Source organism: Coffea arabica, chromosome 2e (assembly GCF_036785885.1).
Source record: "Coffea arabica cultivar ET-39 chromosome 2e, Coffea Arabica ET-39 HiFi, whole genome shotgun sequence".
In the NCBI taxonomy this organism is placed as follows: domain Eukaryota; kingdom Viridiplantae; phylum Streptophyta; class Magnoliopsida; order Gentianales; family Rubiaceae; genus Coffea; species Coffea arabica.
Genome location: NC_092313.1, coordinates 71,678,508 through 71,702,094, shown reverse-complemented (window position 1 = coordinate 71,702,094; position 23,587 = coordinate 71,678,508). Strand labels below are relative to the sequence as shown.

The 23,587-nt window shown below is 35.5% G+C and overlaps 2 protein-coding genes across 9 annotated transcripts; both read right to left on the bottom strand.

Annotated features, from left to right (window-relative positions):
* Positions 1–1,610: 1,610 nt before the first annotated feature.
* LOC113732938 (uncharacterized) lies at positions 1,611–13,838 on the bottom strand. 6 transcript variants are annotated; one of them, XM_072080935.1, is made up of 13 exons: positions 13,163–13,837; positions 12,164–12,375; positions 10,530–10,711; positions 9,890–10,058; positions 7,964–8,645; positions 7,756–7,840; positions 6,132–6,219; positions 4,676–4,860; positions 3,271–3,403; positions 2,792–2,928; positions 2,567–2,641; positions 2,143–2,262; positions 1,611–1,985 (listed from the first exon to the last, which is right to left on the bottom strand). In XM_072080935.1, exons 4-13 carry the CDS (start codon positions 10,032–10,034, stop codon positions 1,941–1,943), a joined length of 1,695 nt encoding a protein of 564 aa, XP_071937036.1. In that variant the 5' UTR covers positions 10,035–10,058; positions 10,530–10,711; positions 12,164–12,375; positions 13,163–13,837; the 3' UTR covers positions 1,611–1,940. The 6 variants fall into 6 exon arrangements, 5 of the variants coding, with proteins under 5 accessions (XP_071937036.1, XP_071937039.1, XP_027114797.2 ...); XR_011840949.1 differs by lacking the exon at positions 12,164–12,375 and having other exon boundaries at positions 2,143–2,290; positions 13,163–13,838; XM_072080938.1 differs by lacking the exon at positions 12,164–12,375 and having other exon boundaries at positions 2,087–2,262; positions 13,163–13,838.
* Positions 13,839–17,049: 3,211 nt separating this feature from the next.
* On the bottom strand, positions 17,050–21,520 carry LOC113732936 (uncharacterized). 3 transcript variants are annotated; one of them, XM_027258993.2, is made up of 7 exons: positions 20,319–21,520; positions 20,055–20,219; positions 19,549–19,590; positions 19,385–19,465; positions 19,178–19,297; positions 17,402–17,506; positions 17,050–17,319 (listed from the first exon to the last, which is right to left on the bottom strand). In XM_027258993.2, the coding sequence occupies exons 1-7, from the start codon at positions 21,441–21,443 to the stop codon at positions 17,275–17,277; spliced, it is 1,683 nt and encodes a 560-aa protein (XP_027114794.1). In that variant the 5' UTR covers positions 21,444–21,520; the 3' UTR covers positions 17,050–17,274. The 3 variants fall into 3 exon arrangements, with proteins under 3 accessions (XP_027114794.1, XP_027114795.1, XP_027114796.1); XM_027258994.2 differs by having other exon boundaries at positions 19,549–19,572; XM_027258995.2 differs by lacking the exon at positions 19,178–19,297.
* Positions 21,521–23,587: the final 2,067 nt, after the last annotated feature.

The following is a 23,587-nucleotide window of genomic DNA, read 5'->3' as shown; positions in this document are numbered from 1 at the left end:
TCTTAGATATGAACACACTTTTCTTGCAATCAAAAGTGCTTGAAGCCATATTTGCTTTATGTAGATTTGGAAGTTGAATCACAGATTGGGTAAATAAGCGGCATGACACGCTAAATCGAGTAAAGTCTCTAGACTAGCAGTCCAATATGCTATAGTATGAGAATAGTAGGTGTAGAATTCCAACCTAATAGGAAGAAAATGGAACATGCTTAAACTACTGTTGATTATTGTGTCATTTGACTGCAAACTTTCTAACAGTTGATATACCCAAACAGACAAGAACCTGAAAATTGTTTTGGATTTTTTTTTCCCACAACTTCCCATTTGCAACATTTTCTAGCTCTTCATTCCTAGGTTTTATGAAATTAATCAAAACTTAGAAAGATAAACGAACATAAATTGATTACGATTAATATTAGTGGAATCATACATTACAGATCGAGCTTATGTATCATGTCATAATGGAGATATGATGCCATGCTGCTTGAACTTTTACATTTCAACAATTCGGAAAAACGTAATATATACAAATCATGAAAAGTGCCAAAAACAAAAAAGAAAACAAAGGAAATAGCTTCAATATGAATCTACCCCTTGCCAAGATCGCTTTCTGGCAATTGAATCCCTCATTCGGGGTAGATTTTGATCATCTCATATTCAATGAGCAAACCACATTCTTCTACGTAATTCTCAAGGAAACAGAAAAAATAAAGCCAACATATTTTGCGAGATCTCATGTTCTGCAAAGCATAGAATATTGGACAATGAAAGAAGATATAAATAGGAGGAAAAAGCACACGCAAATAAATATGGACCTTGCATGCATGGAAAGTGATATTGTACCCCAAGCGTACAAACCCTTTTTCATGATCATCTAACTCAATATTTCACGTCTAGCTCTATACCTAATATCCATGAACTATTTTCCTGCAGGTACGCTTGATCCAACGGAAACCTTTCTTGATAGAATTCTTCACCTTGCCTTCGTATGCGTAATATTTGTAGGTAGCAATTCTCTTTCTTCTGTTCAATTGGCGATAATCGATCCACGAACGAGACGACGACGTTGGTGGTGGTGGGGGTGGTGGTGTTGCTGCTGGGGTGCTGGTTGGCTCCGTAACCTGATATCTTCCAGCTTGGTTTGCAAAATGATTATTTGATCGGATTACATGTACATTGTTTGCACCATATGCTTTACCATTGATGATTTCTAGAGTTTGCCCTGCCGTCCTCCGGTGACTAGCCTCGAACTCGGTCATTCTCTCTCTCTCTCTCTTCCTCTTCCTCTGTCTCTCTCTTCTCCGGATGGTTTGTTGAGAGGAGATGGAGGAGAAGAGAGGGTTCAGGCTATAGATAGATATATACAGAGATGCCAAGGAACGGTTGTAATGAAAAGTTAGATTTCTTTGACTCCTTTAGAATTCTTTGACTCCTTGACTCCCCAAGAAGACGTTAATGAGACTAGAATTCGAATGTAACATAGGTAGAAATTAGAAAAGGGGCTAACGATCAAGAATTCTAATTGCCAGCGTATACATAAAGGTACAATCGAGAAAATACACCAACATATAGAATTTGCTAAGAGATCTTTGTCCATGTAAGACACAAGATTAGGGAAGGGAGTTATCGTTTAAGCCCCCATAGATTTACTCATTTAATTGAACCTCTTTGGGTCTAGAAAATAAAAAATTAGTCCGTTTGAGGACTAAAAGCGTTCATTTGCAGGCATTGTTTACCCTGCTAAATAAGTTTCACATGCACATTCATAAAGATTATAGCAAAGATCTTCCCCTATTTGTCAAAACAGAAAACATCTGTCACAGCTAAAAGAGAATTCGGCTGAAATATAGGTTAGGCGTCCCTAGCATTATGTTCCTCAGGTGAATTGTTAAGATTTCAGGGCACCCTCATCTGCCTCAGGAACATTCTCTTTTCTGCTCTTAGCTCCTTTCCTTGATTCTTCCAACTTTGTCCTTGTGCGAAACCTGAAAAGTTTTGGAGGTAAACATCTATTTAAGGAAATTGAGAAAACTTAACTTATAGCTAACCAGCACAATAAGGGGTATGCCCCTTCCCTTGTGCAAACCTTTCTTCAGTATTGATGATCTAGCACAGCACGGCGAGGGATAATATTGTGCTTACAATGTAAGATTTCCACTCAATTTTGCTGTGTTCATTAGCAACAGCTGAAGGCTGTACATGGTCACGAACGTGCCGGAAAATGTGGAGGAGAACTGCAGCATCAAGAGCAGCATACTCTAACTGCACAAGCATTCAACATGACGTTAATCTGAAAATCAGAGCCGCAAAAGTTAATGAGTATGAAACATTGAATCTAAATCAGTGATCTATCCGCAACAACTGTGGTTTAACTGCTGAGAACCTTGGCCCAAGTTGATACTTCAAAGATTAATAGATGCACTTCGTTCCCTCAATCTGCTAGCGTGGTACCAGTATTTAGAACAGGTCCACGCCTCCATTGACATTTGAGATTTATGTTCTTACTTGTGAGTAAAAGTTGAGTCCACATAAATCGATTAAAAAAGAATGTTAAAAGATCACACACCTGATAAATGCTTAAAGGTCTCTTCTCCCAGTTGCTATTTCGTCTCGTTTTGTTTAAACCTCGTCCCAGTACTTTCTGTATCCATTAATATTATTCATGTCCATCAGAAAGTTCAGTAATTGATGCCAATATATGTTGAGATGTTATAAGCAAAAGAAACTTGAAGGAATGCCATAAGAGATACTATATTGAGCATGCTTTGAAGATGCCAAATTTAGGAATCACCTCTGCTAGACCAGAGAGACCACCACGGTGTTCCTTGAACACATTCTGAATATCAAGCAGCATCTCATAGTGCTCAAAGCACTGCAAATCTTGATAAGAGTAAGCAAGCTGCTTGATGTCACACTGAAAATTGTAGCCTACAAATTTTGTATGTCAAAACCACCAGTACCATTTTGACGTATAAATCTAACTACCAAAATATGACAGAAATTGCTTGCTACTTTAGAAAAGAAAGAAATTGCAGTGCTTTTAGATAAAATCGGACACAATGGTTCGGTACAACAGACTATACAGATAAGCCAATACTAATCCAACAGTTTCATGGTAATAAATACGAGTCAGATCATAAAATGGGAATGTAGTACAAGAAAACTCAGGAATATTAACTGGTTTAATCCTGACTAAAGAAGAAGCAAATATCTGTACAAGTATAAAAGAATAATTATGTTGTAAAGCTCTGCGGAGTGTTTTGTACTTACCAAGTTTCAGAATCCTGGAAGAATGCAATATTCGGCTTAGACATTGATTTAAACTATCAGGATCACTATCATATAACTTTATCAGGTCAAGTATATAGACCTTGGTTTCCGAAGCAATTTGCATGATAGAGACCTGAAAATTCACAAAACAAGCAGAAATTGCAAAAAAAAAAGAAAAGAAAAAGCAATATGTACGATAAGAGCATGTCTAGCACTGTTAGATTTCGAAACATACTACCAATCAAACACCACAAAATTGTTCTGCTACATAACAGAATTTGCTTCTTGCAGAAGATCCACCCTCAACCCCCACCCAAACACCTAAAGGTACACAAAGGAATTACTTTTTTTTTGGTTTTTTTTTTTGTTGGGGAGGGGGAGAGGATAGATGAGGAGTCAAGGATCATGTGAAATTGGAGACTCTGGGAGAGAAAGGACTGTACCATATTTTAAAGCCAAGAAAATTGCCTGTTCTACAATTAGACAGGGTAACAAATTTTTTATGCAGTACATCTCTATGGCAAACAAACCACAGATGAACATGAAATGCATATAGACGGTTTAACAATGATCCAATTTAGTGATGTCAACCTTAGGAACAATAGTTCTCTCAGAGCTAGAGGGTAGCAGGTTAAGAACTGAGGTTAACATAAGGCCACCATGACGCAGAGAAGCATTTTTCCTCTCCTGGCCTATGATAGAAGCTTGTGCAAGGCTGAATAGTGAATAAGGATATTCCCTGACTAGTCATAAGACCATTTTTTTTTCCCCAGTTCGACTAAACAGGCAAAGTTTTTGTTCTCATACTATCTTGAGCACATGCTAACGAATCCTTTTTCTCTACTAGTCATAAGACCCTTTTTTTTTCAAATCAACTTACAATTTCATTCTTTCAGTTTTCCTCATCCACTAATTTTACAAGTAGAAGTTATGTTAGTACTCCAAATTCGTCCTCTATTTATTTGTTTTGCCAATGAGCAACAAATTTTAGATCACTTTCTCTTATAAAATAAAATAAATTCCGTGAAACATCAAGCATTTTCTTTATAACTTGGAAAAGATTTTTGAACCCTCCAAGCAGAAGAAAACAATAGAGAGAACTAATGCTTTCTAAGACATCCATCAATAAACAGGCAAACATTAAGAACATATTGTTGCTCGTATGCAGCAGCAGGATTTGAGAAAAATCTCTTTATTCTAGCATAAAAATGTAAGGGTTTTGGTAAGAAAATACCCGTACATCCTTCTGGCGGATGCATTTTAAGAAGTTAAGACAATTTAGTTAAGGTACATTTGTCATCAGCATCAAAACATCTCCAGCTAAATCATGTACTAAACAATTATCAGTCTTCGTGACAAAGCATAATTCTTAAAAGCACCAAAACAGACAATTCCATAGCATTACCTTATTTGGTGCACTGCCCTTTTCATAATTGGGCTTCCATTCAGAATCAAGGCCAACAACTTTAAATTCCTCAAGGTGGAATGTAGCATCACGCAAACCATCTACTTCATCAACCCACACTACATCCTCGATGCACAGGTCATCAAGATGCAGGTAGCAACTCTTTCTGAGATTTGCTTCAGTCTCTGCAAAACAATAATGAAGCAAATAGATTTAAGTACTACTTATTCTAATGTTAATTAAACAAATGAAATGGTCTACAAACAAATAATAATTTCTCGTTGGTATCTGAAGTGGATGATGTACCCTTATAACAAGAAGACTACTGAAGAATTATACAAAAGCAAAAGAAAATTTGTAGGAATCGTGATCTGAAAATTTCAAAATTAGGTGCTTTCATCTCATGCTCTCTGTAAAGCAGAAAAAGCGGCTCTGCCTCAGATAAAAATTGAGACCAAATGCCGGCGGAGTTTCAGAGCAGATATCTTCTTACAAATGAAACTTGCAAATCATGACATAAAGCGCTCCTGTTAAAACTTGGGCAATGGGAGAGGGACTAGAAGAAAGGACCTTCTATATCTATTCTGATAAGGTTCTGTTATCCATTATATTTCTCTCTCTATCTATCACCCACCCCCACCCCCCCCCCCCAAAAAAAAAACCACAAAACCCCCACCCCAAAGAGAAACAAGCACATGCACGCATTCAAAGTACTACCAAATTTTTCTTTCAAACCTTAAAACTTCATAACCAACCATTTCCTTGTTTGTAAAAGGACAGGATGTTTGAGTGGCTGCTAACTTAAGTATTTTATGGAATTTGATAGGAAAATAGATGCAGTGAATACAATAAATATCTGATACTGGGGATATAACTTTAAAAGGCATTTACTAACTCTTTTATGAGTTTTTGTTATTCTTTGCTTATCTGGTACAAAATCTCCACTCCACCTAATATCAATGCACAAGCTGTTCAAAGCTGTGCATGGATGATGGCAGATGTAAAACCACAGAAAACAACTGATGAGAGGCGAAGGAAAAGACGCTATATTCAGATCATTGCATCATCGTCAACTCAAATGAAGATTCAACAGATAAGGATTTCGAATTCACAAATGTAAACAATGTGAAAAGAAAAGTTAGCCAGCCCGGAACCATTAAGCTAACTTTTATGCTGTATTGCTGTGGCTTAGCATTGCCAAAACAATTCAATGCACTTGCATTTTACAAATTAATAGCAGTCATAATAAGCAGATGCAACATACTTCATTTCAAATCAAATCTGCATGACATCTTCTTAAGTAATAAAATTGCCTTATAAGTAAACCAAGCAAGAACCAGTTAGAAACATAAGAATGGAGTGAATAAATTGTTGCAGGTAACACTTAACCAATTTGCTTCTCATGCATATTAAGAAAGCTGTAAGAATCAAGTACAGAAATGGAGATCCAGCTTACTTTTGACATTCTCGAAACCTTCAAGTGAGTATTTCGTGCAGAGTTCCTCAACTTTCTCTACGTAGCCTGCTTCCATTGCCAAATATACCTTAAAATGTAAAAATTATTAAAATATTATAAACTACATAGGTCTCAAGAGAAGCAAAAATCAAAAATCATGCACAATAATTTGCAGACCACAACTTCTGTATCTATGAAGTTTACCAAAGAACTGTATGGAGTTACTAACATTTCCACCATGTGAAATTTTAATGGCAAATATTTCTTTTAAAAGCAAAAATGTGGAACTTTATATATGCATGATGCTGAAGTAAGAATTATTGTCAACGATTGTGAATAGGTAGGTAGTGACTCATTATTCAATAAAAGAAAATATAACAACTAATTTCTCAGCCTCTGCTTAATGGTGTACATTTATCAGATTATACATTCAAACCATCTGGAAGAAAAATAACGAAATTTAGTCCTTGCTGTGGGCCCAGTGGCTTAGTGCAAGAGAGAAGTGACTAGCCAGTCTATAAGCTCCTCAATTTGGAGGATTCTAAGAAAAGCTCTAGCTGTCTTCGACTCACTCTCAGTCTGTCTCTCTCTCTCTCTGTGTTGTGCATGTGTGTCTCTCTCTCTCACACACACAAATGACATACACATGAGTGGTGCACATTAATACCAGTGGGTGAATTGGAAGAGATGGACTTTTTTTTGGGTTTTTAGGAGGGGGGGGGGGGACAAAGAACAGATGGAATGGGCAAATGCAGCCTCAGAGATGAGAAGATCAAACAAGGAAAAGAAAGAAAATTATTAACAACACCAAGCAAAAAATGTCCCTAGATTCTAAATAAGTCTCTCCCTCAGCGGAGTATTAATCGACCCACAGTACCACGAATTCCACAACACCAGAACTTCTCCAAGGCTCTTCCTGCAACTGTCATGTGGTTAAGCCAAATTGAAGGAGCAATTACTGTCCGCTACAATAATCACCTTAAGATTTTTTAACAAGTTCATTCCACTACAAGGACCTTTACATTTTGGAACCTGAACCACAGTGAAAGGATGATACAATGGTAAACTGACGTGCTCAATCCTAAAGCAAAATCCTAACCAATAAGCCAGAATAAACTTGAAAACAGATTCTTCTCTATCATCCTTTCAGACACATCACCTCTATATTCATTAAGCAAAGCATGACTAAATGTTTACGATAGCTTCTATGAAACATCTCCAAAACTTTTCTTAATTTGAGCATAAGAATATTTGTCAGGGAAGATGAACATATATTTCCCTTGATATGTTTTATTATGGCACTAGTTGTAGAACACCATAATAATCCTACAGGATTGAGGAAGTCCAAGATGAGGAAAGTAGAAATATATCCACGTAGTACCCAGGCCACAATGGATCTCAACAAACTTACACAATTACTCTACCAAACTTTGGTGGTAATCCAATTTCAGACAACTATTTTTGAAGAGAAGGAAGTCATTGGTCAACTACAGTAAGTTGGTTTCAGCAAACTATTGTGCACTAACAACTTAGAATTAGGGAAAAGCCTTTCCTTTGTTTTTCTTGATAATAAGGACAAAATTATCCACGGAGTTAATCTAATTCTATTGTGTACACCACCTACCACATACTCCAAATATTGTCTATTGCCTTTCGCCTTTGCCTCTGCATTGTCCCAGCAGCCATGTTCTGCTAGCTTCTTTAGCAAGCTGCAATTTGAACTCATACTTATCAATATGACGAGTACAATAAGTAAATTTTTACAATAATTATGACCATAGGAAGATTGAAACATGCAGGATGCCAGCAAGAAATGAGTAAAATAAACTTGCCTTTCTTTATATTGTTGACACACTTCTGGAAATTCCTGGCAAAGATTGTTTTCCTTTATAACATCATAAGCAGGCTTTAGTTGTTTTTGCTTAACATATTCCTGTACAAGCACTTGCAGCATTGGTTTTCCCATAAATGTAGCCCACCTTTCTGCTGCTCTAAATTTATTACATTGAATCATCTGTAGTAGGAAAGGCTCTCCAGACCATTGAATGGAGAAGCGTTCTAATAAAGAAATTGCTGTCATAAATGACTCAGATTCTATCAGCTTGGATACATACTGCTCGATAAGTACTTTTGCTGTGTCTGGACTAACGTCACCTTTTGCATCCAGATCTTGCATGCCTATCTCTATATCTGTCAAACTTACATCAAATACTTCAAGGATCTTTACTAAAACCTTTTCATCATGAACCAGACTGTATTGAACTCTAAGCAGGAATAATTTGGCAGCTAGCAGTTTTGCTTCTAGTTTGTCTTCTTGAGTGGTTCCCGATTTCAAAAAGTGATGAAGAGCAGATATTATCAAGTGACTGAATCCGTTGCGATATGTATCAAATATGGGCAAAATGTACAGACACTGAGCGACAAAAATGGCCGGTCCAGGTTTGGGACCATTGTGTAGGACCTGAAGGACTTGATCTTTAAGTCTACGGAACTTGGCAGATGCTTTTAGTTCACCTATAAATGCAATATTTATGTAATAGAAATACAGGGAAATAAAAGTAACTGCAGTAAACATTGCAAAATAGCAATGGCAGTACTGAAGAAAAGGAAAGCTGTCAAAACCTAAGCAGAAAGTACTGCTGCTTCTTAAGCTTCAAATCTAAAATGCTTTTACTATAATTCACAATAAAATCCAGTAATTATGATGCTTCTGTAAACTAGTTCAGCAAACCTTAAAGATTTCAATTTATTGGCCACAAAAGAAGCAACTGTAAGTTTACATTGATACAAAATATCAATTGATATCAGAGTAAAACAACCAAGTTATTGTCACTATTGCTTGCAATGAACATAACAATGTTTTAAAGTTTAGACAGTGGCTAAATCTATACCATCATATGCTCACCAAACACTATAATGAGCAGCATAGGAAGTGGATAGCCTTTCTGCCAAACTTCAAAGAAATCCATATCTAACTGACTACAACAGCAATGAAGAAATTCCGACTAGTCTGATATCGTGCTTTAGCCCCACAATTTGTCATACGCACTGGCGAGTGCTACTACAAATCTCATCTCATATATTTTTCTCATGCTACACTCAACTCTTTTTAGATGATGCTTTCATTTTCTCCAACAACTTACTTTTGTTTCTTTCTTACTCCATTTCTAAACCTTACCCTGTCTTCTTCCGAGCGTAAGATATAACAGTGTAATTAGTAAATTCTTGAAAGCTTCTTCAAAAGGCACAGTTTAGGTGGTTAAAGAATATATTCTGAAGGGCTAACATAGTCCATGATAAAAGGTTGTTATCTCCTCCAGTTTTTCTGGCAAACTTCATGATTTGGGTAAAAATTTTCTCACAATCCAAGCATGATTCACATCTATTTTCCACCATCATGAATATGGCAAATTATAAAAGCATTGTTCCTTCAAAAAAGACTTTCTTCAATTATTACAACTATGCAGCCAATTAACCCATAGAAGATAAAGTAGTTGGCCACCACATGTATTTGTAGGGTGGGAGGTCAAGGGTTCAAACCTTGCCGCCTCCCATCACGTTGCCACTAATGTGGCTTCTCTTAGATCCATATGGATGCGTGGTGACGATTGACAAAAAAAGAAAGCAAAATGAAATCCTGATAATGATCATCAATTCAATAGAAGAATTAAACAATCAGCAAGGTTCAGCAACAACAGATTCCATAAAAGAGGTAGATTAAAATATCTTCAAATTCAGAAAAGGATGGAGAATTTTACCGCATGTGTATGATTCTTTTAGAAGGTACAGAAACATCAATGGTGAGACATGTGATAAATCGGAAAAGGCATGTGCAGATATCGACCATGCTTTTTGAGTTTCATCTCGATTCTGCAGATCTTCAACCCTTTCATCCATCGTCATGTTTAAGTAAACAAGATGAAGGTCCTGGATGATAACAAATTTCTGAGATGCTAATATAAGTTGCAAAAATAAAAGAAAGTTCTAATGAAATTTCAGAGAAAATAATGCAATCTAAATTCACGACCTAGTCATAGAAGACGAGAAAAATAGTTCTTTAGCATTTGATTTTGTTGTCTATATACATATATATCAAATTGTATTTGACATACCAAATTTAATTACATGACAACTACCTCAAGGATGCGAAACACGTGTATTAAGTTGGAAAGCAAATTTATGAGTTTTAGTGCATAACACACACTTAACACAGGAGGTGACCAAAAAATTTTCTATCGAAGAAAGTTAGTCTTTTTTTTATTCTTTTTTCAGCAGGTGCCTTTAATCTAATTATTCACCTTAACTTAATAATATAGGATTCTATTGAGAGTTCTGAATAGGACCAATAAGCACTACTAAGAATTCAGACACGCTGACATTTTGCTCACAGTGAATCACCTGGAAAAAAATCTAATGTTACACCATTCCAGATAAGGAAACATCATTTGCTCCAATACAAATTTCGTTCCAGCAATCAATGTAATACTAAACACTTCTTCTCCAAGCTACCAAGACAGGCAGAGATTTGTTTCCGCTCTTATCTTCTACAATATGAAGGACCTCCAGCACAAGTCTATAACCTGAAAGAGCAGATGATTGTTTATAGAAAGGGCATTGACAAGGGAAACAATCAAACTAAGAAATACTAGCCTCAATTGGAGGTAAGTAGGTAACCATAACGTATTAGGAAGAGAGAAACCAAGAATACAAACAAGAGTACACAGTGGGAGGTAATTAATAAAATTACCACAAAAAATTGCAAAAAACAGTAATTCATCTCACCCTCTTAAAAGCACATAGTAAGGACAACATTCCTGGGACCATCTAAAACATAATACTATTGATGAATTTAAGAGATTTTCAATTCGACAGACGCGTATTTTATAGTCTTCCTTCTAAACAAACAAAGTATTTACTTGATTCAGATTCTGCCCATATACGCTATGCACGTCACATACTGCAGAAGGTAACAAATTTGATTTCAGAATTACTATTCTTTCAAGTAGAAAATTTACAAAAATCAACACAATTTTTGTAATTTGGTAGCATAAAAAGACTCTAGATGTTACAACATTGTATTCTGAAAATGTCCATAGCAATGCTGATTGACCAAATTCATAGAAATACCACATGTTAATTGTTGTGGTATGCTGCTAAGACTTGCCAATTAAGTTTTCTGATTGAGATTGCAGCCAGGTCAGCAACCAGAGAAGTTCTAAATGCCCAAACTGAATCTTCTTCTTCACCTTCCAGATTAACTGGGGAAGAACTGGGCAATGAACCTTATATGTATTCTCCTTCACCTAGAAGTCAAACTTGGGTTATATGAGACTAGTGACTATCACAAGCTTGGCTTAAACAATACAAATGCCTGTATCAGCAATTAGTCTAGTATGAAACTTATGACTTGTCCTAAGGCACATGTTTATACTGGTGTAGAGAACCTCCGGTGCAAGCAAGTTCAAACAGCTTAATGAAAAGCAAAATAAGCGGAGATTAAAAACTCAGGAAATGCTCTAATGCTTAGTCTGACCAAGGTTGACAACCATTAGCCAATCTCTTCCCCCAAATTCCAATAACCATACCTATCAAAGAGTGATAAGAAAACAGCTGCTTCCCAAAGCCGTTCAAAAATTTGAAGGAAAAAAAAAAGAAAAGAAAAAACAAAAGAGCCAGCAACCAAATAAATGTCAGTAAGAACTGAGCGTGAAATGAATGACCGTGGGATATAATAGCAGCAAAAATGTACAGGAAAACATAGAATGGTATTGACAACAATACTTGCAACATGACAAGAAGACTAACATCTTGGCAAGAAACTCAGCTACTACAGGATGTAACAAGTGTAACACTGGCAAGAAATCCCAATGTCATAGACAATGATAAAAACATCTCCAGTGGCACATTAGCAACAAGCCCAAATATCAATTCTATCAGAGGACCACCACGGCAGCAGATAGAAAATAATATCATTATCATGCTATGGTGAAAAATAGTACTCTGTAAGCTACAAGATTGACATTTGCCTTCACCTTTTGCACCGTGCCAATTATGTTTATTTTACTCTAACTCCGCTGCAAATATCAAAACAAGGAAAGATAAGGCTACACAACATTCTCTCGTCTCTTTGCGCTAAAATATATGTTTACTCGTTCTTCATGTAAATGCCATATCAAAGCAGCGCAGCTATCTTAAATGGAAGAAGTTACAAAGCCACTCTTCAGATTCCTCTTGAATGCAGTCACTACAAGAATCCAACTTTTAGATTTTGCTTGATAGAGGAAAAGCATTGCATAATTTGAGGCAAATGAAATTGACATCATGGAATTGCAAAATGAGCTCCCTTTATAGGTTCTTTTGATTAAGGAAAGAAAACAGATTGATCTGCATAGTTACTAAAACTTGCTCCTAACAAACATTTTCCAACAAAACGCTGCAATTTTGTGTAATACAAGATGTAAGAAAAATTTCCAGAGAGTTAATCCACAACTTCTTCGCAAGCCAAAAATAACTAAATAAAAAAATGGCCATAATTGATCACCAAAAAAAAAGTTTGTTGTTACTGAAACTATTGATTGATCAATTACAAGAATCCTAGAAAGTTCCATGAGGAAAAAAGTGAAGCTTAGCTGAATTTACTTATGCTAGTAATATCTCGAAAGACAACCATCCAAAAACATGCAAAATATGTCTACAGTACTTCTGTAGCATTCGATAAACAGGTAAAGGAACATAATATGCATAAACAGCAGCATTACTAACATGGAGAAAAGCTTTCCAACCCTTTGACGAGTCATCATCATCACAAAGAAACTTATTACTTTTCAATAAAAACTAAACAGCCCAATGGAACAGTTAAAGAACTACATCAAAAACGAAAAATTTAACAAAACAGATGACTAAAAACTAACAAAAACATCACACAACTCCTAACTAACAGGCATACGAGATTATCAACATTTTGATGATATTAATAAACAACTATAACGATGTCAAACAAACAGCAAACCTTAAACAAAAGAAAAACTCACCAGTTGAAGAAGTACTTCACAATGCTTCTCCCCTTTCTCCTTCCTCTGCAGCAACAATGTGTTGTATGTGTATATATAATATGTATATATCTGTATATGTTTCAGAATATATTTTTCATGTCGGTTCTATCAATCAATGCTAGTAGTAAAATAATCCCAGTATGAATAAACAAATAAATATGATGTGATAGTTTAGAAAATTCTCAACATTAAAAAATACAACTTTTTTAAACCTTTTTCTTTAACCGCTGTTTTTTTTTTCCCCTTTGGAGCTGGCGTGTGTTTTCGAAGATAAACCGATATTTTTACTATTGCGTGAGTTTGTTAGTAATTAAAAATGGCTTAAAAAATGGAGTTTTTGGTTGTTGCAGTAAAAAAATCTGCAAAAACCCTAATACTGGTAAAGAGAAGAAGGCAAAGGTAAGGTGTTTGTATACTCAAAATAGCAAAAATTGTTGCAGTGTCCAGCTTCCATCTGTGTTTTTTTCTCATGTGATTTTTTTTGGAATTTTCTCTGCTTTTTGTTTTAGTCTCTTTCTCTCCCTCTCAACTCAAGAGTTCTGGCTCTCTGGGGATTTCTTGATGCGGTCAATGCTAGTTTGCGCTGGGCACGTAAGTCTACTGCTTTTGGGCACTAGGAGATATTTGGATTGATTTTTTGAGGCGGATAAGGAATGGAGTAGGAGGGAACGGGAGATATAAGATTTAGACCCTGTTTAGGATTTCGTTTTTTTTTTTTTGATAAAAAAATATTTTTGGGTGCTGAAAGTATTTTTGAAGCATTTGGTGAATATCATTTTATAAAATTAGGAGTAGAGGTTTGGTGTTAAAAGAACTTCTAGCAAAAGTCCAAATTTAATGCTTTGAAAATAGTTTTTATGTTTTAAAAAAATAAAATATTCTATTTAATCATTTTATCCTGTATTATGAACTAAATAAAGAGATAAATATATTTAAAAAAATTTAAATTATATATTATTCAATGCAATAAGTACTTATTGAACTACATTTACAAATAATATACATTAAAGCATTTAAACAATTAATAAGTACTTTTATTCAAAGTTAGTAATCCCAATAGTCATTCGTTATTTTTTGTCAACTTGTTTTCTATCCAAAAGTGAGCAGGAACGAAGGGGAAAAAATGCCAGTATTAATGAAAATTTTTTAATTTTCTAAAAAATCTATTATGTGTTTTTTAAATTATGAATAAAATGTAACTAATACATGATAATTTTCTTTCCTTTCCTTTCGTTTGTAATTGAAATATATAAGATGGATGGATTCGCGTTTTCTCTACTGTCCTTTCTTTTCTTTTTCACTAGAGTTTTCTCCTTTCCTTCCCTTCCCTTTCCTTCAATCCAAACGGTGCCTAACGGTTTGGATTTGTGTCCTCGGAGGAAATAATTGAATTTTATTGAGGGTTCTTTTGACTTTTGGTTTGAGTTTGTCTGCGTTCGATGTCGTTTGGGCTAGCTTTTGGTGACGTGGGATAGATGGAAGTCAACCGATTAAGCATTGTATAAAGGGGAAGGGGCCGGAATCTGAACTGCATAATTAATTCCTTATAAAATTGTATAAATAATTGATACTAATTTATAATTTATTTAAATAAATAGCTAAACATCACAGCTTTTATCGTGAAGTTTGTATAAACAGTTCATAATAAATTATAATTTATTTAAATAAATATTTCACCTTTCAAGATGTTTGACCAACTTCACTCACTCTGGCGATGGTGCTTAGATGGGCTATAATCACAAAATGCAACAAAATCCCATATTCTTTCATTGAAGCTTACCAAAAATATTTGTAGTTTTCTTGGTGTAAATGATTTTCCAATTGACTTGGGTCTTTTTTTGTTTTGTAATTTCACTAGAGTATAATTTCATGAGAGAAATTTTGCTTAATGCCTTTCGTATTCTGCTTAATTACATCATTGACTATAATCTACACCTCAACTTCGTTCATTTAGCACACACTCAAGTGAAATTGTCTATTCTACGTGCATTATTTGATAGGAAGTATACAATTGCTACAGCTACTCCTATTCTACACCAGGAAGAAAGAGATCCAAAAAGATCAAGGCGAATCCGATGAGCCATTACCAATCCAGATGAGTACATAGATCTAAAGAGGTTAAGAATAATTCGGTGAACCACCACCGGTTCAGAAAAGCATCTCTGCACCTGTTGAAGAAATGTTTTTAGAATGTAAGATAAGAAATTTGATTCTTCGATTTATAATAAAGTAAAATTTTAAAACTCTTTTGACAGCGAAGTTGATTATTTGATATGAAGCAAGAGCAATATAGACATATATATAGGAGCCAAAACACAAAAGATTCGTCTTCTTTTGGGTACAAAAAAAAGGCGGATTAGACAGTCGGCTGTCTTTCTCCTAAGCCTTTTTACCTTTTCAGGAGAAAGAAAGCACACGAGGGAACCTTTTATTTATGTGTTAGAATAACTAGATTGATATGACGTTTTTTTCAAGAAAGATAAGCCTCAGCTCTTAGTTTATCCGCATATGCCAAATTGGCAAAAATGGGGACAAATGACATGTTGCTCTCAAATGTTACAAAAAGGAACTTGTCATATTCGTCGACATTATAGCACAATCAAGATTGTGTTGGCATATTGCATGGCGATGGAAGACTTCTTCACCAGTCACTTCCTATAGGCCTATGGAAATGACATCCTAACAACAAGCACTTTGTCCTTCCTTCAATAGCATCTAATCAAAGTACACCAAGGCCAGATGCCCTTTTTCAGTTATCTTGGGACATTATCATTGGTATTATGGCTAAAATATTATCATTGCTACAGTACCCAGAATTGAGGGACAGCAGATGGGATATCATATCCCCCCAATTCAATAAAGTATGCACAAGAAAGGTCTTTAGACTCATTATGATGGTTTCTATCTTTGAGTAATTTGCATGTTGCATGAGGGATTTGGGATCATCTAAACATCATTAAGGATAACTGTTTGAAAGCGTGGCTGTCTTACTTACTTACTTTGATATTCAGAGGAGATAAAATGCATTATCATAGTGTTTGTACACTATAACTACACTTCATTGATGCCTAATTTGACAGCTCCTAGAGCCAACAAGATTGAAAACGCGATTGCAACAGAGAAGACAAAAGCGATGATCGATTGGCCTACCTCCAACGCAGTAATGGTGATAGAGTTATTTCATATACATTATATCAAAAAAATATTACAATATTTTTTCATAAAATTATCTCAAATAATTTACTATCTAAACACGCTGTAGAGCTCCTTCAAAACCTTACTGTTCTCCAGAACGAATTCGGAATTGGTCAAGAGGTAAAGGCAGGCACTTGAGTGCTAGACTGTATATTTTTTTATCTTCCCTATGAAAGCTCGATAATTCTCCAAAAGGGAATTTCGGTAACCACAACACAGACATTCTGAAAGTTACAATAGGATGCAGAACCCCCCAACCAAAAAAAAAAAAGAATCTTTTTTCTCTTACCAGCGTTTTGCATTAATTGGAATCTTGAACAAGGAATTTGAGGGATGGATGATACTCTAATTATCTGGGATAATGGAGATCGGGAGGCAGTTAAATTCCATAAGCTTCCCATAGAGATAAGAGTAATCTTGTTCCAAGGTCTCCAGTGATGTTCATTGTGTATTCAAAGCATCCAATTCGTGGAAAGTTTGTGGATCATGAAGGCTAGATGCAACCGAAGGAAATCGAACCCGCGAAATTTTACCTTCCACCAGCATTCTTCTTAGTTTGGAGCATTTTTTTCTAGAACTCTTGCCACACTAATAGCATATACTTCAGGACTAGGCGGAAGGAGGAAAACAAATGGAGGAACAAAGAATTCTTAAAAGGTAAATTACTCGCAGGAGAAAAATGTGCGCTGTTGGATTTGCTATTACACTAGAATATGAGAGCCAGCATTTACATATTTAAAGAGAATAAGAGAATCTGTTTTCTAGCCAAATTTAAGTTTCTGGTTACAAGACAAAGATGCTAACGGGATCTATGTAATCATTACAACAGATAACCTACAAATTACCAGTGTGATGTATCCCTTGTTTTGCAAGTATCTTCATTCTTCTGACCACAATCAAGTGCTGCAAGGAATCATGACTGACAATTGCTTTGCAAAAACCTTAAGGACAAAGCAAGATTTTATGAAAAGAATATAAGACAAAGACAGCGAACTTGCACAATCAAGAGACTATTTGCATTACCATTCTGAAGTTCTCCACCTCTTTGTCTATCTCTTCCTTGAGGTCCCCTGCTAATGGATGTAGAGTACAAGATGATTGAGGTTGGTTTCTTGCCTCACCAAGAACCTGCAATTCCAGAATGTCAAGAAAACATCAAAATATTGCCATTTCTAGTTACATTTCTCCTAAACTGCCCTGGCATAGCAGTCTACACAGAAAATTAACACAAATAGAATTAAATGCATACCCCTCCATCACTCGTGAAGAAATAGCAAGGCCCCTTAGAGCAATGACATGGGTCCTTGCTATTAGTACCCATGTCAATGAGTTAGCTTTCCTCTTAAGTGTGTAAAAGATTACATTAAGGCGCACATAGTCAACATTGGAGCATCATTGTGTCAAGTTACTATAGGTAGTATAACAAGGTGAAGCAAACAACTCAAAGAGAGACCAACTTTACAAGTAGTTTGTTCAATCAATGATATAGAGCCCGTTTATGGCTCCAAAGTACCCCCTTTTCTCACTTGCTGCTGCGTGAAAGAAAAAGTTGATCAACAAATCCTGCCCATTAAGAACCATCAACTAGAACATTTAGAAGCCTTAACACTGTAAATCTTAAACCAGGCAGAAAGATCAAGAGAGCTCCATAGCTCAAGACAACAATTTCAACATAAACTATGTGTTTATGTAGTTCACCTTTCTCTGGCCCTTTCCTCAATTTGTTTACTTTCATGACCATGATTAAAGACCTAGGTTTTCTATTTTCTTCTTCTGGTGAATTGATATACATATATAATATTAAGGTAAAAAAACAAAAAGAAACACCAATTTATCTCTTTGGTATAAATCAATCATCAAAATTCTCTATCGTCATGTCTTTTGAGAGAATAAATGCTTGAGACAGCACAAGTTGGAAAGAATGGATGTAATCAACTCCACTAAACAAAATCATGACAAGACAAACAACTGATCATCAAAAGACAAAATACATGCAGCCAGGGCTCTTCAAGAAGCCATAGAAGTATGAATGAGCTAGTTCTCCTCTCCATGGAAAAAGAATAAAAAATCTAAGCAGAATACTATGCAATAAAAAAGGGTGCCAGCCATCACATCCTGCAGTTTTTATCATTCACCCAAGAATGCTTGAATTTTAATCATCAATTAGCTGATCACCACTACTGTACTAATTCCTTCAAAGGAGCTTCACAGTCTGTGAAATGACTTTTGCTTGCATTTAGAGTAATCAGTTTGCAGCTCAAAATTTCCACCAAAGAAGCCTTATTGGATGGAAATATAAAAATCATTAGCATGCTGGGGGAATTTATGACAAAGAACCAGCATAAAACAATCAGAGCTAGGGTCTTATTCTTGAAGCTGTTTCTGAGGAGTTTTTGGCATAATTGCACTGTATATTTCTGTTAGAAGGAAAAAGTTTCCAGCACAATTTGTTGAAATGTAGTACGGACACCATTAGCAGTACCCAGCTCATCTATTACTGGAGAAGAAAATTACAGCAGTTTCATCTGAAGTCTTACGGTTTTTATTTTTAGCCCTTGGATGCATAACTGTCTGAAACCTGGGTTGATCACATTTGTTCTGAACACTCTCCGCATGACACAACATAGCAAATAGATACTATGCATTTGTCATAAGCACAATCAGTGATGAACAAAAGATGAGAATCAATTGATACTTCTATAGCTGGTAGATTTGGATAGCACACTTCCAAAACATGTAAAGCTATACCTGTACAACAACTCAAACAAAAGAAATAACAAAGTAGCGAGCAGATCTTACCAGCCTAAAACCTTCATCAGAACATGAAAATTTGAATGTTTGAATGCCTACAGACTGAAATTGCAATACAATGGCAGATAGCCGTAGTATAGCACAAAGCATTCTGAACTTAAGCTTCACCTAAGATTTAAAGTTAGAGGCTATAAGTATTAAATAGACACAATAACATCGTCATGACAGGAATTGGGATTAATTTTCCTCAGATACCTCTTCTTCAAACCCCTCCAGCAAATCAACATCAGACTTGGGAATTTTCTTTCGGTGATGCTTCACAAGTAGTCCTATTAACTGAAAGCAGATAAAAGTGCCATGAGCATGCCAAATTTAAAGAAAGGTCACAGTAGAGTTTCATTAAAGCAAAGAAAACTAACCTTAACCTCTTTGTCACTGTACCCCTGAAGATGATTACCATTCTGTATGTAAGTTCAAGCTTCTCAGAATAGGACTTAACACAGTTAAGAATAATTAAATAAAAAACGACTCCACCCAAAAGCTTGAGATTTCAACAGCTACAAGCATATTCCAAAGCATTGTCAGGATACTCAACGCTTGATAGAAGAAGGAAAGCTGAAGGTTTCAAAATGAACTTAGCCAGAGCCATTCTTCCTCTTATATCTTTTATATGGTAGCAGTGGCCATGACAATTCAATTCTATTTCCGTTAATCATGACTACATCTACATGCCTCCACCATGAATATTGAACATCATAAAGCTCTTCATAATACAACAGACTAATTTGATAAATTTTACCATCATATTTGATAGTTTTATGCATCTAATTCTTAACTATCGAGTTACTGTTCTATAGCAATCTAAAACTGCCAAGACGCTAGCAAATGAAAAGTCCAAAATAGAACTTCTAGAAGGATTACTCACAATTATGACTTGATAAGATTGCTTGTGATACCCTTTCTTGCCAGCATACAGACCAATATTGTGAAGCAAACAAGCAGCTTCAAGATATTCAAGGTCCTTGTCCTCAAAGCATACCACTAGCTGATTATCAACCTCATTCCACTTCTTTATCCCTTCAAATATGTCCTGTGACCATGATCAGCAAGCACACCACAACATACCAATTTTTTCTGTGTAACAAATGATGAATAGGATCCAGAAACAACTACTGCATTTTCTTTGTACCTTTGTTATCGCAGCACACATTACAGAAGCCTTCATCCTCTTCTTACTATTGAGCCTTGTCACCAGCCTCACCACAGATCGCCACCGCACATCTACCTCCCAATCACTAGATCTTTTACAAACCTTCCTCAACATTTCTGCAACAACACCCTCACCCAATGCAAACTCGGATACCTCCATTTCCTCAATGCCAAGCCCCTCAAATATTTCCTCCAATAAAACCGCCCCTGCTAATATAAACTCAGCCCTCTTCTTGAAAAATCCCTCCCTTCTTTTCTTCCCTTTTACTCCCAAACCCTCCACCAGCTCAATCAACTCCTCCTTATTAAATCTCCAATCCCTTTTATCAATTTCTTTAATTTCTCCTGCATTTTTCTTAGCATATCCTTTGTATACTGCCTCCTCAATTGCCTTAATTGTTCCTGATGAACCTAACACTTTATCAATCGTATACTCCTTAACTTTATCAACTAGGCCTGAATGATCTATCACACTTCTAATATGCTCCCGCATTTTCGTAATTTCTATGAACTGCTGTGTTAAAGTAACATGCCCTAATTTCAACGAAATTGCATGCAAAGTTTTCCCATTTTTACCTATGATAATTTCAGTCGACCCGCCGCCGATGTCGATAGTGAGAACTGTATCGTTAACGACCGGAATGAACTGGAGGACGCCGAAGTAAATGAGGCCAGCCTCTTCTTGACCGGAGAGCACGTCCACGTGGAGGTTAAGGTTCTGATGGAGCTTGAAGAGAAACTCGGACTGGTTGGAGGCTTCACGCACGGCGGAGGTGGCGACGAAGCGGGAATGGGAGGAGGGAATGTGGAGGAAGTGCATGATTTGCTGGAATTTGCTGAGGGCGGCGATGGCGCGGTCCACGGAGGAAGGAGAAATGACCGTGGCGGCGGTTGTAGTGGCATCGAGGCCTAAGAGGACCGGCTCCTTGTGGCGGTCGATTGGGAGAAAGCGGCCAGTGGAAGGGTCAGCTCGAACAATTAGGAGCTTGAAGGAGTTCGTGCCCATGTCCACGGCGGCGTAGAGGTCATCGGCATTGTCTTTGTTGGTGAAGGCGGCGGCGGCGGCAGAGGAGGAGGATTCTGACAGTGTTAGACCGGTCGACATTTGCTCCGGTTGCCGGCGGGAGATTCTTTTTTTTTTTTTTTTCTTTCTTATTCTTCCAAAAACAAAAATAGTTAGCCCAAGACTTTTACTAATTAAGTGCAAAGTCGTCTCACAAGTCAACTCATGCAGTTGATGACTTAAGATATTAGAGGAAAATTGTAGTTTTGGTCCTTATATTTCAATCACACCATCAAAGTAGTCCTTAACATTTCAACCTAAAAAAAAAAACAAAAAACTGACTCTCTAATTTTTTACCAAACAGGAGCTAGTTTTTTTTCTTCTTTTTTTTTTTTCTCACGAAAATAATAGAAGGTGCAGTTAACATTAGCATGAAACTAGATAAAGGGTTCTCTCATAAATGATTTTAGAAGGTTGCAAATCCTTATTATTATCAATTTGTAATAATATTATACTTCCAACGCTAACTTTTGTATTCAAATCTAATTGTGTTTTCGTCGTCGTTAATGTATTTTTAGACTATTATTGCAATATTTCTTTTGATGCGATTCATCTGAAATAAAACAGATGGTTAGAAATAAGGACAGATAATTGAGAAAACATGTTGATAATATAAACAAAAAAAAATTTTGAAAAAATTTTACAATCCAAACAGACTTAAATTTCTCAATGTATATTTATTCTCTATAATGTTTCCTCAGCCAATCTTAGGGAAGGCTTTATAGGTGGAACCGAGGAAATTAGTTAAAAGTATGTATAGACTATAGACCATTTAGTAATACTATTATGATTCGTGGATGATGAGAATAGTTTTCCAATGATTCAAAAAAAAAATTTGCATTTCTTATCAAAACAGGGTCGTTTAGATTGCTATTTTTAAGAGTTTTTATAATATATATATATAATAGTTTAATATATGTAAAATAAAAAATGATTAAAAATAAGGGAAAATCGTCCAAAACGTCCCTCATATTTTGTAAAATAACTTTTTTCGTCCATCACTTTTCAAAGTGTAATTTTATGTCCCTTACATATTCACATCGGTCAAATTTAGTCCCTAACTAGATTTCCGATCATTTTTTGGCCGGAATCCATCATGTGCAAGGCACGTGATCATTTTTGTAGGGTAAATTTGTCAAATTATATTTTACATAATCTGATCTATAGTCCTCCACATTTTATAAAATAATTTTTTTCATCCCTCACATTTCACAAAATGAATTTCTCCATCCCTCACATTTCAAAAAATGAATTTTTCATTTCTCACTAATTATGTGTGTGAATACATTTTTTTTAAACACATGTATATGTCTATTTGATTTTGCTTAATAATAATAGCATAAACATATGTATGTAATTGGGCCCAACTTGTGGGCTATCTTCTCTTTTTGTATGATTATGACTAATATTTACCAATAGAACCTTAATTTGCATATTCTTATTGTATTTTGACCGAAAATAGCTTTATTAGCCAACTTGACAATGAATGCTAGATTTTTTACTAGCTAATACTAGATGAAACCAAATGATCACGTATAATATATGATATTCGTATTGTTAATTGAAATCAAATAGACACATATATATATTTATGCTATTCGTATTATTAAGCAAAATCAAATAGACATATACATGTGTTTAAACAAAATGTATTCACACACATATTTTTTTTTTAGGGTTTCCCTCACACACATAATTAGTGAGGGATGAAAATATTCATTTTTTGAAATGTGAGGGATGGAAAAATTCATTTTGTGAAATGTGAGGGATGAAAAAATCATTTTATAAAATGTGAGTGAAGAAAATTTTGTTTTATAAAATGTGGAGGACTATAGATTAGATTATGTAAAATATAATTTGATAAATTTACCCTTTAAAAATGATCATGCGCCTTGCACGTGGTGGATTCCGGCCAAAAAATGATCGGAAACCTAGTTAGGGACTAAATTTGACCGATGTGAATATGTAAGGGATATAAAATTACACTTTTAAAAGTGAGGAACGAAAAAAGTCATTTTACAAAATGTGAGGGACGTTTTGGACGATTTTCCCTAAAAATAATATTCATCCAAAATCTAATTTTTTTTTTACGAAAAATCACCATCCAAATAAATGAAGCTCAAAGTTCAAAACAAGCCTACCAAACCATAGGTAGACAAACATTCTGACTATAGGCTTCAAGAAGA

What these genes read in the sequence shown, in the direction of transcription:
- LOC113732936 (XM_027258993.2), bottom strand. Translation starts at nt 21,443, where the DNA reads ATGTCGACCGGTCTAACACTGTCAGAATCCTCCTCCTCTGCCGCCGCC. An exon ending in CTGATGAAGGTTTTAGGCTG is followed by an intron (nt 17,507 to 19,177) that starts GTAAGATCTGCT and finishes CTGGAATTGCAG; the next exon opens with GTTCTTGGTGAGGCAAGAAA. An exon ending in AGGTGGAGAACTTCAGAATG is followed by an intron (nt 17,320 to 17,401) that starts GTAATGCAAATA and finishes TTTGTCCTTAAG; the next exon opens with GTTTTTGCAAAGCAATTGTC.
- LOC113732938 (XM_072080935.1), bottom strand. Translation starts at nt 10,034, where the DNA reads ATGACGATGGATGAAAGGGTTGAAGATCTGCAGAATCGAGATGAAACT. An exon ending in TGTCAACAATATAAAGAAAG is followed by an intron (nt 7,841 to 7,963) that starts GCAAGTTTATTT and finishes TTCAAATTGCAG; the next exon opens with CTTGCTAAAGAAGCTAGCAG. An exon ending in TTCCAGGATTCTGAAACTTG is followed by an intron (nt 2,929 to 3,270) that starts GTAAGTACAAAA and finishes CAAAATTTGTAG; the next exon opens with GCTACAATTTTCAGTGTGAC.